Consider the following 13,814-nt stretch of genomic DNA (forward strand, 5'->3'; position numbering starts at 1 on the left):
AAAAGACTTCAAGCTTTTTGCTTTGATTGGACTTTTTTCCTGCAGGACTGCAGATCACAGAGCTTAGTCCTTTCTCAAACAAATCTTCATCTTATCTTTCATTTATCCTTTAAAAATGTATGCTGTGAGACTTACAATTGCCCAGGCTTTAGAGACTGTGTGTTTTTCCCTCCTCATCAGCTCTCCTATATAGAAACTGCCCTTGCCACTCAACTCTGTATCTGAGTTAAGCAGAAGTAAATTAACTGACTTCATACACAAGTAGCTTTATAGTCCCTGGAATGACTTGAAAGTAACAGAAAAACAGAAATTGTGTCTCTGTATGCCTACCCATTAAACTACTATTTCCAGACTTCTAGGTGGAATGCATTAGTACTAAATGAGTATCAAAATCCTAATTGAGGCCTAATTACAATCAAGTTCAACTCTCACATAATTTGTTTTATTAGAAAAAAAAGGTGCTTTGAACATTGGGAGATCTTCCTCTCAGGCAGCATGAATACACCCAAGAGTATTCAAGTCACTGCACCTCACTTAGGTGACAAACTGAAAAATAACACCAGAATTCCACCTGCATTGCAGATGGCTCAAAACACGATTTTTTACTACTTCATTCTGTTCTTTGCAGTAGCCATGTAATGAACTCTTGTGAACCAGCCATTAATGTATGAATACAAAGCCATGAAGTATACTTTTATACGTTTGATTTTCTGCCATTCTGCTGGCCTTCGACTCTTGATGATGAGAAGGGATTCAAGGAGGGATACACAGCTATTGACGCTGTCATATGAGACAAAGGCTGAGGTTTGCATGGGCTGGACAGGACCAGAATTTTCTCCTAGACCTTTCTTACCATTAAAGTAAGTGCTTCACTTAGAAGCCAATACTTTGTGCCTGTGTTTCTGCCTTGGACTTCTAAATCAATTGCTAGCATAAAAGCTTTTATTGAATTGTACAGGCATCTCTTCTGCTTCAAGCATTTTATTGACTTTTTTTCCATCCATCCATTCTACCATTTAATACAAGACATTTTATGGACTGTTTGTTCCTACAATTTCCTTGTCTTGTACCATGAAATACATTTCCTCTTCCTTGCTTGCTGCTACAGTTCTGTCTCACTTATTCTGCCTTCCAAAGTTCAGCTTTTTTGGTGAACTTTCAGAACCTAAGTGGTTTCAGGGCATTGGAGAAATTTTCTGTGAGAAGAAAAAATAGGAACTCAGCCTATGTTCTTAAAGACCTGCTCAGATTAACAGATTAGCCAGAGCAATAACAGGAATTGTACAGCTGTTATCCAGGTAAAATCTGAAATTGAGGTATTTCGTCTTCAGACCAGCAAATATCTTCCTCTCTTCCTGTCTCTCTGACAGTAGAGCACTCTATCAGTGTTCCCTCTAACTCTGTTGTTCAATTACAATACCAGATCAAAATACACAAAAAATTTACCCTATATGCTACATAAGTAGTAATGGACTGTAAGGACAACGGTAAGGAAAACCTGCTTATAAATACTTATAAAACCTGCTTTTAAACACCTGAATTAAGTGACTCCAAGAAAAATTCTCCAGGCAAACAGCATGAGGTGAATTCCACACTGTGTGCATCAGTGCGGTGTTGCCATGCTGAACACATTATGAAAATTATCTGTACTTTCCAATCTTGTTAACAGTGAGGTCCATGTCCCCTCCAAAGAAACTTTGTGCCTACTTCACTACAGCAGTCAAACCACAGGCAGTGGGGACACATGACCATCTCCAAAGCAATCATTAACATCTCATCACAGCCAGAAAAAAAAATGCTGACCTCTATGAATACAGAAATAAAGTGTCATGCCTAAGGAGAGCAATATTCCTATAGAGCAGATGTTCGATGAACAATAAACTTAAATGCCCATTCCCACAACTGACGGTCTTTCCTGATAGTGTGAATTGGATCCGTGATCTTCATTATTAAGAAAACCCCACACTCCAAAACTGTAGGATGTTCACAAATGCCCCCAAGTACGAAATTCTTCTATTACTACAGATGCATGACTGCACAAACTTTTTCTTCAGTGAGGAAATCAGTTTCAGTAATTCCCAAGTGTTTCCTTTCCCACCCTCCCACATCTGGCCATTTGTTTTTGCCTCTCTGCCATCCCCTGCATTTTTGCAGGCTTTTAAAACCAGATCAAATCCTCAAACAGAGGTATTAGATACCACTACTGGGGATTGAGTAGTCAAGAACAATCATAGGTGGAGTATTGCTGCCAAATGCTTTGTATCATTAAACTGTAGTCTTAGGAAAACATTTTGAGAGCCATTGTACTCCCTAAGAAAGTTGGCATAGTTAAGTGAAACTAACCTCAAGAAATTATTTAGGAGAGAGAGTAGAAAGATTCACACAGCAACTTCTAGGAGAATGGTTTATCCAGATTTATTTCATGGTTTTTGTTTACATGTTTGAAGATCCAAGCTGGAATGAACAGTCTTATGTCATATTCTTAATGCCAATTACAGCAAAAGGCAAGGGCAAAACCTTGAAGCTATCTAACCTTTTTAATCAGGACAACTGAGAGTGTCGAAATGATCTTCCATCAAATCAATACTTCAGATTAAAGTAATGTTCTGGACCAACTGCTTTTTTGTATTTTGCAGACAAGTTTCAAGATGAACAATAACATACCTAGATGAATCAGATGACGTTATACATTATGTGGTGCATTCTTCATCTGTTTTCTTAGGTGCCCTCTTTGCCTTTTCAACTGCTTTAATCTCTTCTGTTTTCTTTTCCTTCATGAAGTTCAAATGCTTGCATGCTTGTATGTAGTGCATTCCTGGTCTCAAACACACTATTATATGTATTGTTTCCTTCCTAAAGGGCCAATTCAGGGCTTCACTGTAATTTAATACTCACATGAGAATTCAACTTGAGTTCAATAGTTTGTGTATGTACCACATTCAGTGTCGATTGAGTTTTAACTTTCAATTGTTTTTCAGATCTGCATGAAGTTTTTCACACCAAGTGCTTTTAAGTCGTTTTCTGATTTTTTTTCCATTGTATGGTATTTAAAAAAAATTAAAAGGATCCTAGATGAAAGCAAGAGAACTGTAGTGCTATTTGAAGGCTTTTTTCTTACCTAGATGAGTTAAGACAATGTATTTACATTTTCACTCAAGTGTAAGAGAGGATATGCAATGCTTTACTCCAAGAATAATGTTCAGAAAGCACTGAGAATCGATACCCATCTATTCCTTTTACTCCTGATAGCAGAAGATAAGCAGCACAGTATTATTATTAGTATTATTTAGCTCATGAATAGAAAGCACAGAGTATTTTGCACAATCATATGCCTACACTGTATCCAACATACTTCAGCTAAAAATTAACACAGGGAGAGAGAAGCCAGCACTAAGATAAGAAATGAAGACAATCCTCATCAGGTCTTTTGTGAACTGGTAACATCCGGGGCAATTCAGCTACTGACTTCTGTTAACAGAGAAAAAGTTATGAATATTTGCTAGAATAGTAGAAAACTAATTTGACTTTCTAAAAGTGAGAATTTAACTGGGAAGTCTAATTACAAAATTTATATGTACCCAATCAAGGAACATAAAAAGCTACCACTTGTGTTGTTACCTATAAATCAACATAAAACCAACTAATCAGTAAATAGCAAATACTTGTCAAGCAACAAGGAAATTAAGTTCAAAATGTCCAACCAGATTGCAAAAGTCAGGCCTCACTTATAACTGCAAAACCTGAATATTTAAAAACATTCAAATAACTTACAAAGCATTCTTTTCTATTCAAAAGAAAAGAACACAAAGGTGTTGGAAGTCTGTTTCTGAAAATGCAGGAAGAATTCACGTTATATGAGAGACCAGGAATTCAGTTAACACAAAAACTTGCTGCAAACTCTACCTTTTGTACATGTCCTTCACAGAATCTTCAAATTCACACATTTCTTTCACAGATGGATAACTAAATTTATCAGATCAAGCACAACATTTTAAAAAACATCCTAACATTTCTGCAGGGATTCTTTAACCTGCAAGAATTACTTATCCAGCAGGCCCATTGTTTAGCTGCTTTGTTAATTAGGTTGTTCATGTTGTAACAGGCTCAGCTCAGCTCCTGATTGCTATCTAGTCTTTAACAGATTAATAATTTCTGAATCAGAGAAGCTCTGTGAAAAGATCACAGAGAACATCTCAGCTCTACAAACACTGAACATAAGTGGTTCGGTTAAGGTCAACACTGAGCCAGAGAAGGGAAGCTCTTATTTCAGCTCTTTGCACAATACCTACTCTGTAGGTAAACAGCAGTCTTCAGTTTAACAACACTAACCGATCTTAACCTTTTGAAGCATACATTTTTATTTAATTGCTATGTTTAAATCAAAGATATTTCCTATGAATAGCTTTTGCAAAGAAAGTACATAAAGATTTCCTTTGTTTCTTCTTTGAATCACTAGCATGAAAGTGAAAGCCGAGGTAATCATTCCACTCAAAGGAAATAAAACAAAGAAACCTCTATTTCATTGCTAAGAAAGCAGAGCTCAGAGGCTCTCACGAGCTGTTAACTTCAAAATATTCAACTGAACTACATAAAAAATAATCACTATAGTCACTAAGGACTATGATGTGGTTGGCCCTTATATAAAATGGGTTCTAAGGCTGGGAAAACAATTTCTGCCCACTACAACATGGCTCCCATGAAATTCAGATGTAAATGAAGGCCTGGCTTTCTGCAGAGGAAAATAAATACTGTTCCATTCTTGTATCTTTTTGGCTGAATTTACAAAAAACTCCATGCAAAGTAATAAAGAACAACCAGAACCCTCATTTCCCTTGTCCCTAGAACCTCACTCATCTATAAAACAGACAATAGGGTATTTAGGAAAATATAGTGATTTTTGCCTGATAAATTACTGTGAGCATCCCCTTTGCTAAAAAGATGGTATCTCCAATTGGATTATACAACACAGGGTATCTACAGATCAGGTTACATGACAAATTAAGAGCCAGTGCTGTTTCTACAGTAACTGTAGAATGCAGTTGTACCTACAGTTCAAACCAAACATAAAATAAAATTATGATAACTAAATACATTGAAAAAGCTTAGTCTTCTGTACTTTTAGGGTTCATCATTGCACTAGTTAAACTGATGTAAGTCTACTGAGTTAAACCCGCTGTAACACTGTAAAAACTAGTTTATATATGCGGAATATCTGTTATTTTAGTAACACTTTATTTTTTTTCTCACCCATTTCAAAGAGCATTTGATAAGGTTATTAGGTACACAACAGGTTTAAAACTGGTTAAAACTGGTGCAGGTCAGAGAAGTCTAGCTTGTACCCTAATTGGTTTCTACCAGTTAGTATGTGCCTAGAGGATGGCCTGACATTTTTTAAGGTTTATTGATAAAATACGTAATTATTTATCCCAAGCCTACATTCCATTCTTCTTTTCCTGTTTTCTCAACGAGAAACTACAGCAAAGTATCTGCAAGGCTTTTATGTTGATAAATGATGAACAGCATGCAAAGTATGCACACTCAGTTCCCCCTGCCATGGCCACAGACACCTTCCACCACATTAGGTTGCTTAAGACCCCGTCCAACCCGGCCATGAACACAGGGATGGGGTATCCCTGTGGATGCCAGGGATGGGGCATCCACAGCTTCTCTGGGCAACCTGTGCCAGTGTCTCACCTCTCTCACAGTGAAGAAAGGCTTCCTGGCACCTAATTCAAATCTCCCCTCTTCCAGTTTAAAGTCATTCCCCCTTGTCCTATCTCTACCCACCCTTATAAAAAGTCCCTCTGCAACTTTCTTACATGTACACCCAGTTTTCCTCTCTTTTTCTTATTTTGACAACAGCCCTCACTCCAGCACTCGTACCTACATCCCGCCGCTCACTATTTTCAGTGGGGGTTAGTGCGGTTTATGATGATGTTGATGTGTATCACACTACTGGGCCTTTTCCCGGAGCATCACCTGCCACAGCCGCGCTCCAGCAGCGCCCGGCGCTCTGGTACCAGCCAAGCAGGGGCTCTGCGAGCCTACAAGCTCTACCCGTACACCACTGCCCTTCCGCCTGCCCGCCCCCTGCCCCTGCACACCGGGTCACCGCCCCTCACGCCAACGGCCGCCGCGCTCCCCGCCCCGCCGCGTCACTGCCGGAGCGGCCCAAGATGGAAGCCGGCGCCAGCGACGGGGGACCGCTCCCTAGGCTCCGGCGCCCTTTACGGCCAGGGGCAGAGCCCCGCGACCCGCTGCTGCCGCAGCCGCCTTTCGGGGGCGCAGGGACAGCCGGTGCGTGGTGTTGGGGGCGCGGAGTGGAGCGGAGCCAGGCTCTGCTGGGCGGGCCGTGTGGCAGCACTGCCCGGGCGGGGAGGGCGGGTAGGGGCCGGCCCCGCTCTCGGCAGGAGCAAGGGGGCTCCTCAGTAGCGGGGCGCGCTGCCCCGGCGGAGGGGTGCTGCTTGGTGCGGCCAGCTCGGCTGTCTCTGTGTGCCAGGCCGTGACAGTGAGTACGATGTGACAAGCGAGACGTGAGTCATGTCGGGGCATGCAGCCGCGGTTTTCCTGATGGGGTGAAGTGGTTAAATGCTCCAGACCTGAGCTGCAGGAGATGAGCACGCATCTAGGAAATAAAACATAAACCCTCCTGTAAACTCCAGCAGAGCTGTTAGTGCGGTCGGCTGGTGATGGTGCATGTGAAGGAGTCAGCATCCATTCCACTGCTGGGGGCATACAGGCTGCGCCGCCAGTAACTTCTAATGATAATGTTCAAAGTAGGAAACATCAAAGGCACCGTTTTTGACCCTGCATATAAATATTGACTGTGTTAGTTGATTACTGTCATGCACAAAAGTACGCTTTCTGATCTGCTCGCTCTGTTGTCTTCTTCCCCAGTGAGGGGAAAAAAGATATTTTTCTGCATAATGATAGTTGTAGTTTACCTGCTGAAGGTATGCAGCATGAATCAACCTAGCTGCTGAAATGAAGTTGAGCATCTCTCGTAAAGGAGCTGCACAAGGAAATGCTTTGTGCCTGAAATTTTTTTTGCAAATAGGAAAATTAACAAAAAAATGATAGAAATAAGTAGTAAGTGGAAATACTAACCTGTCTGAATGCTAGATCAATAAAAATGCTTTAGTAACACCATAAGGTTTTTAATCAGCTAAATAACCCTTGCAGAATCTAGTCAGCTGTTAATTTCCTAAATGGATACAACAGACACAGAATGCACTGGTTGTTAATGCTTTATATTTCACCTAAGGGTACCTTGCTTAGTCTGATTTCTGGAAATGTTCAGAGCTTTTTAAAATACTTCCTCTGTAATGCAAAGCATATTATACCAAGTATAAAGATCTCCAAAGATAAATGAATTGAAAGGAGAAAGCATCGTATTTTACGTAACTATAATCCTCCTCCATTTTATGACTGGCCTTAGTGTGTAATTATGCTCTTATTTACAGAAGAGTCTACAGCTGTAGAGAAGAAGAAGCAGCCTCTTGCCAGACTGAATATTCATTCTGCATTCTGGATTTTGGCATCAATTGCTGTGACATACTACTTTGATTTTTTCAAAACTGTTAAAGAAACTATTCAAGCAGATAGGTAAGGCGCTCTTTCTTACAAAGAAATTTGTGTTTTAATCTTACAGCCCTACTCAGTTTGTTAAGTCTGAACACTGTGTTTTAAATCTTGGATTAAAAAAAAGGTACAGTAGAAACAGAGAGAGCTGGAAAAGAGAAAGCTCAGGGGGATTTTAGCATGCATATAAGTATGGGAGGATACATAGAAGACAGCCAGGCTTTTTTCAGTGGTGCCCAGTGACAGGACCAAGGGCAATAGGCACAAGCTGAAACATGGGAGGTTCCCTGTGAACATCAGGAAACACTTTTTCACTGTAACTGAGCACTGGTACAGGTTGGCCAGGGAGGTCACAGCATCTCCACCTTTCATCTTTTTGAAGAAGAAACTTCATGCTTCTTGCCTGCTAAATTTGAATGTTCATAAACTTGAAACCTTATTAAAGCTTTCTGCAAAGTTTCTCTTGCAAAATCAGTAGCCTGATTTATAGTGAGAAGCACAGTTGCAGTGGAGCCTATTTTGTTTAATTACTGACAAAGAATTTTTGGTGTGGTAGTGTATTATATCACTGACAGGTTCTGTTTCATTGTATTTCCAAAATACTTGAGGGAATAATAATTGACAGGAGCATTGCATTGGAAAATTAAACTCAGTGATGTGTATTACACAGCTTTAGAAGGCCAAAAAGTATTTTGTAAAAGTAATTTAAGAAAAAACCTACAGGAACTCTAGGCCAACCTGTATAATTGCCAGTTCTGTTGCTGGACTAGAATAAAGATTAATGTGCAAACTGCAGTGTGCTTGTGCTTAACATGTTTTACCATGCTTCCCTCCCCACAGCTGGTGGCTTGCCTCTGGCAGTTGTTTGTTGGCTGCATGTTTATCTGTTGCCTTTTACTGCATACTGTATCTTGAGTGGTATTGTGGTATTGAGGACTACGATACACAGTATCCGGCACTGATACCTATCACAACAGCTACCTTTATTGCAGCAGCAATTTGGTAAGTTCAAACACTGTGCAAACTTCTGCTAAACCTGAGCAAGTCTAACTGTGTTAATGGGATCATTTTATAACAAGTGTAATTGCTGTAATTCTACTAAGTGCGTTGGTGACACTACCAGTTCTAGGTAGCATAATTTATTCCACTTTTAACATTCATCCACAGAGTGAAACTTGCAGCTGTTGAAACTGTATATGAAGTGTACTTGTAGATGTACTGGTTATTTTCTGCCTTGAAAATTTAGGGGAAAACTGAAGTTCTTAGCTCTGTTAGTGTAAATTGCTCACCTCTGACAGCTGTTTGTAAGGTTTGCTTTTTATAGGATCATAGAATAGTTAGGGTTGGAAAGGACCTTAATATCATCTAGTTCCGTCCCCCCTTCCATGGGCAGGCACACCTCACACTAAACCATGTTACCCAAGGCTCTGTCCAACCTGGCCTTGAGCACCACCAGGAGTGGAGCATTCACAACTTCCTTGGGCAACCCATTTCAGTGCCTCACCACCCTTACAGTGAAGAATTTCCTCCTTCTATCCAATCTAAACTTGCCCTGTTTAAGTTTTAACCCGTTACCCCTTGTCCTGTCACTGCAGTCCCTAATGGAGGGTCCATCCCCAGCATCCTTATAGTCCCCCTTCAGACACTGGAAGTGAGGTCTCACAAGAGCAGAGTAGAGGGGCAGGATCACTTCCTCTGACCTGCTGGTCACGCTCCTTTTGATGCAGCCCTGGGCTGTGAGCGGACACTGAAGCTGGCTCATGTTAAGTTTCTCATCAACCAACACCCCAAGTCCTTCTCTGCAGGGCTGCTCCTAATCTCTTCTCTGCCCATCCTGTAGCTGTGCCTGGGATTGCCCTGACCCATTTAAGACAAAGGAGTATTTTTTAGCTGAGAAAAAATTACACCTGCTCAGTTTCTAATACAAAGGTTTTCATTATGAAACAATCCATAAATAGCAAATGTATACTGAAATTTATACTTCTGGCTATTGTTATATGAGCTTTAAGGTTTTTATCTTGTCAGAGAATGGTGCTTTTGGTAAGAGCTACTTTATGAGATTATTGGAATCAGAATTGAGCAAATGTGCACATGAATGAAAAAAATTACATACATATGTGCCAGTATATTTGTTTGCTCTTTGCATAAAAGGTTGTTCTCTAGTTTAGAGGTATCTGAATCAGTTCACTCAGTATTTATTTCAGTGCTGGGAAAAAAGGAAGCCTGAAGAAGACAAAGCTTCCCTATAATTTAGCACTAGTCAAATCTATAATCTTTTTAATTCAGTTGTAAAATAAGTTGGTTTTCCTCCTTTCTCTTCAGTTAAATCTGATTGTCTGGAAGTAAAAATTAAGGCTTTTCTCAGCTGCCATGTGTGCCCATGGGAGAACAAGAGTAGTTCATTTTCAGGTGCTTCATATAGAATCATATTATCAACTAGGTTGGAAAAGACAGTCAAGATCAAATCCCAGCTGTTACCACAGGACTGCCAAGTCCATCACTAAACCATGTCACCGCCTGTTCTAATGCCTGTCTACCCTTCCACTGAAAGAATTTTTCCTTATACCCAACCTAATCCTCCTGTGCTGCAGCTTAAGGCCATTTCCTCTTGTTGTATCACTTGTTACTTGGGAGGGAGACCAGCTACCACCTTGCTCCATCCTCGTTTCAGGTAGAGAGCATTAAGGTCCCCCAAACTTTCCCTTCTCCAGCCTAAACAACCCCAGTTCCCCCAGCTGCTTCTCATCACACTTGTGCTCCAGACCTTTCACCAGCTTTGTTGCCCTTCTCTGGACCCACTCAGGCACCTCAATGTCTGTCTTGTAGTGAGGGGCCCAGAACTGAACACAGTATTTGAGGTGTGGCCTCAGCAGTTCTGAGTTCAGGGGGATTATTGCTTCCCTAGTCCTGTTGGCCACACTATTGCTAATACAGGCCATACACATATTCTGAAAGCAGAAGATAACTTTTACCCTTGGTGGGACTGATTGGATTTGCTCAGTGTAAAATCTCTGGCAGCTACTGAAGTTTTAGGATGAGCTGTCAGTAAATAAGCAGGAAAATAAACTATCAATGTAATAAGTAGATGCTGGGGCCTTTTTGTTTTGTTTTCATAAAGAAACAAGTATTTTTCCAGGTGCCATCTTTTCTGTGTATTACTGGTATTTCCATAATACGGCTGTTGAACTTACCAAGATGTTCCTGCTTTTATCTGCAGTTTCAATGTTGCCTTGTGGCCTGTCTGGTCGTTTATGACACCTTTGTTGCTCTTCATTCAGTTTATGGGTGTTGTGATGCTTGTGTCACTCCTGGGATAAATCCTTCAGGTAAATAATTTAATTGTCTAAGCACATAAAAATATGTATCTTTCCACATGAACTGCTTTATTAGACATTTAAGGATTGTAAGAATTCCTTCCCTGTTTTGTGTATACTTCTAGAATGTTGACATTTTGTGGCATATAGAGTATCTGGAGAACATGCAAGTATCCTAAGGGGAAGACTATACTTTTTTTTATTATTATTATTTTTGTTTTCTTCTCGTAAGATTCCATTCTAGACAATGAAAAGATGTGATTAGTGAGAATGGATGGTTTGGAGGCATATAGCCCAAATGCCTGCAGCTTTTCCCAGACTGGGAAAAACTCTTAGCAGAGTTGCTTGTCCTGATCGTAAAGGGAGAAGCTATTAATGTCAGCATGCAACTGCCCTTGTCTTATCTTTAAGTACACAATTCTCATTTTCTGTGATGAGCAGTCCAGATCAACCTGCTACCTGGAAAACTGCCAGGTGTCACAAGTTCTTTGTTCATTCAAAAACAAAGCAAAACAACCCCACAACCTTTCAAAGGCAAATTTGGGTATTTTGTTGACTTGAAAAACTCCTATGTTGAAAGCAGGTTCTCGCATCTTTTGTTGGAATATACTATTCAAATGAAACTGAAAAAGCTTAAGGAAGACATCAAAGATGGCTCAGTATATAGGATAGGGGATGTCCACTGTACCACAGGTGTCTACATCATTCATTGAAGTGACTCCTTTCGGCAGGTTTTCCTTGCCATACTTCTCAAGGGAATGTGGAGAAGCCTCTTTAGTTTTGCTTGCCATCATAAATCCTTTCAGTGAGGAAGTCCCTGAGCATTTTTATGAGCGCATCAAGAAGAATGAGACAGTGCTGGATTTTGAGTGTGTCAGAGTTATAGGCAAAAAATATTTAATGGCTGGAACAATGAAACAGATTTTGTTTGCATGAACAAATTGAAACTAGGGTTGCAGTTTTTCCTGTTCTCAGGAAGCCTGATTTTTTAAGGAGGTAATTACTTAAGTCATACTCTGACAACACCTATAGACTTCTGAAAAACACAGTATTTGATTCAGAGCCTCTTTACTGCATTATGGGAGCTTCAGTCGCACTTGCTGATGCAAACTTCTTCAAATCATGTTTGTTTGTTCTGTCATTAGCTATGTTCTGTTTGAGCACTGGAAGGATGTGGGGGAAAGACACATTTCAGTGTGTTAGAGCTGGTTGTATTAACAAACTGGAATGACCATTCTGTATTAGTTTGTATGTAGAAAGTAAGAAATACAAGTGAGTTACAGATATCCTGAACAGATGAATCTTATGAAAACATTCTGTTTTTCTATATGAACAGCCAAGTCAATTGTGTTATACAGAATTTGTTGATTCTGTATTAGGCCAAATAATTATTGGGCTAATAATAAGGACCAAATTATTACTTGGTGATTCAAAGTCATTAACTAATAATATCAAATGAGGACAAACTTGTGCAGTATATACAGCATTACAGTATTTTTGTTAAAGTTGGATTTGTTTTTTCTTTCAGCTTCATGTGAAGGACTCAAGCAACTGTTACCCTGCCAAGTGAATGTCACTTTTGTAACACTCCAATGCTTTTATTGTTTCTAATACTGCTTGTTTGCTCTGATACTGTAATTATTATACTGCCTGATTTATAAATTAAATGGATATAACCATGGGTCTGCCAGTGGCTGGGAGAAAGCAACTGATTAGTAAATAATTGAAGGATACATAGGTTTTACCTCTCTTAGAGACATAAAGCATTTCCTCACTGTTTAGTAAAGCTTCTATTTATATTTCATTTTTAAACAGCTGGGTAGTAAGCCATAGAACAGTTTGGGTTAGAAGGGGCCTATAAAGCTCATCTCTGGGGACTCCAGAGATCACCTAGTCCAACTTCCTGCTCAAAGCAGGTTGTTTCATTTGTAAATTCAAATCTTGTGGGATCTTAATACTAGATTCTTTCTACTTGCAGCAATAAAGAGGCTGATATTAATTTAAATGCAAATAGTCATGCACAATTGGGCAAATAAAACAACATTGTCTGTTCATCTTGGCTGAGGTGCTTAATCATCTGGAAACCTGGGCACCATCTAATTGCTTGACCATTTTATATAGATCCTTGTGTTAAATACTTTCACACCTACACCTTTTGGAAGATAGGAGATTGTAGAAGCTGGATATTGAAACTTGCTAAAATTTACTCCTTGTGACTGGTGCTTGAACACTGGACTGTTAGAGGAGACTGTGTTTTTCATTCTGACTTTCAATTTCATACCATTGCTGAGTACAAAGTACATGAAATATTTAGTAATGAAAATGATAGACATTGTCTTTAGCTGCTGCTGTTTCAGTATGGAAAAATGTTGCTATTGGTATTCAATACAAAAGACCAGTCAAACCAAACTAAAATATATTTAGCACTACTGTTAAGTAGCTCATAGAGTAAGTTAACAGCTTGATTTTTTTAAAATGTAATGTTTAAGTTTTCCAAACCCAGTTGTACTTCATCTTTAAAAAGCGAGTTGTTTATCTTCATCTTTTAACAATCTTTAACTATTTTACATGTGCATACACAGGTACATTTGAGTAACTTGTTTATTATGGTATTTAAAAAGCAGTGCTGCTCAGGGATGGTAATTATCACTGTATTTTTGTCAGCTATATAAATGCTCTAGCTGGTTTAAATTGCCTTGTACTCTTGAATTAAAATTACTGTTTACTACATGGTTTTTCACGTTTGTTCTTCTGGACATAATAAACTTTGTATAAAAGTGATCAATTATTGTTCATGACTTAATTGTTTTAACTAATTCCACTGTTCTTGGGGACTGCACTGCAGTGTTTGCTGTAATAGGTGACCTGACAAAATGCTTTTGCCACTAACAGTTGTATGAACTCCTTGCTTTTGTTACT

At 39.5% G+C, this 13,814-nt stretch overlaps 1 protein-coding gene across 1 annotated transcript; it reads left to right on the top strand.

Moving 5' to 3' along the window:
- The first annotated feature begins 6,141 nt into the window (after positions 1-6,141).
- Positions 6,142-13,676, top strand: TMEM128 (transmembrane protein 128). Its single transcript, XM_061379663.1, has 5 exons — positions 6,142-6,297; positions 7,464-7,605; positions 8,422-8,583; positions 10,799-10,907; positions 12,424-13,676. The coding sequence occupies exons 1-4, from the start codon at positions 6,177-6,179 to the stop codon at positions 10,896-10,898; spliced, it is 525 nt and encodes a 174-aa protein (XP_061235647.1). The 5' UTR covers positions 6,142-6,176; the 3' UTR covers positions 10,899-10,907; positions 12,424-13,676.
- The last annotated feature ends 138 nt before the right edge of the window (positions 13,677-13,814 follow it).

The sequence above is a fragment of the Neopsephotus bourkii genome, unplaced genomic scaffold (genome assembly GCF_033783945.1).
Source record: "Neopsephotus bourkii isolate Nb327-2 ecotype Australia unplaced genomic scaffold, CSIRO-AGI_Nbou_v1 NB_1780, whole genome shotgun sequence".
Lineage (NCBI taxonomy): Eukaryota > Metazoa > Chordata > Aves > Psittaciformes > Psittacidae > Neopsephotus > Neopsephotus bourkii.

Bases quoted from the DNA above. Each gene is read 5' to 3' on its own strand.
- TMEM128 (XM_061379663.1), top strand. From the start codon at position 6,177: ATGGAAGCCGGCGCCAGCGACGGGGGACCGCTCCCTAGGCTCCGGCGC. The intron at 6,298-7,463 runs GTGCGTGGTGTT...TCTTATTTACAG, and splicing joins CGGGGGCGCAGGGACAGCCG to AAGAGTCTACAGCTGTAGAG. The intron at 8,584-10,798 runs GTAAGTTCAAAC...TTTTATCTGCAG, and splicing joins TTTATTGCAGCAGCAATTTG to TTTCAATGTTGCCTTGTGGC.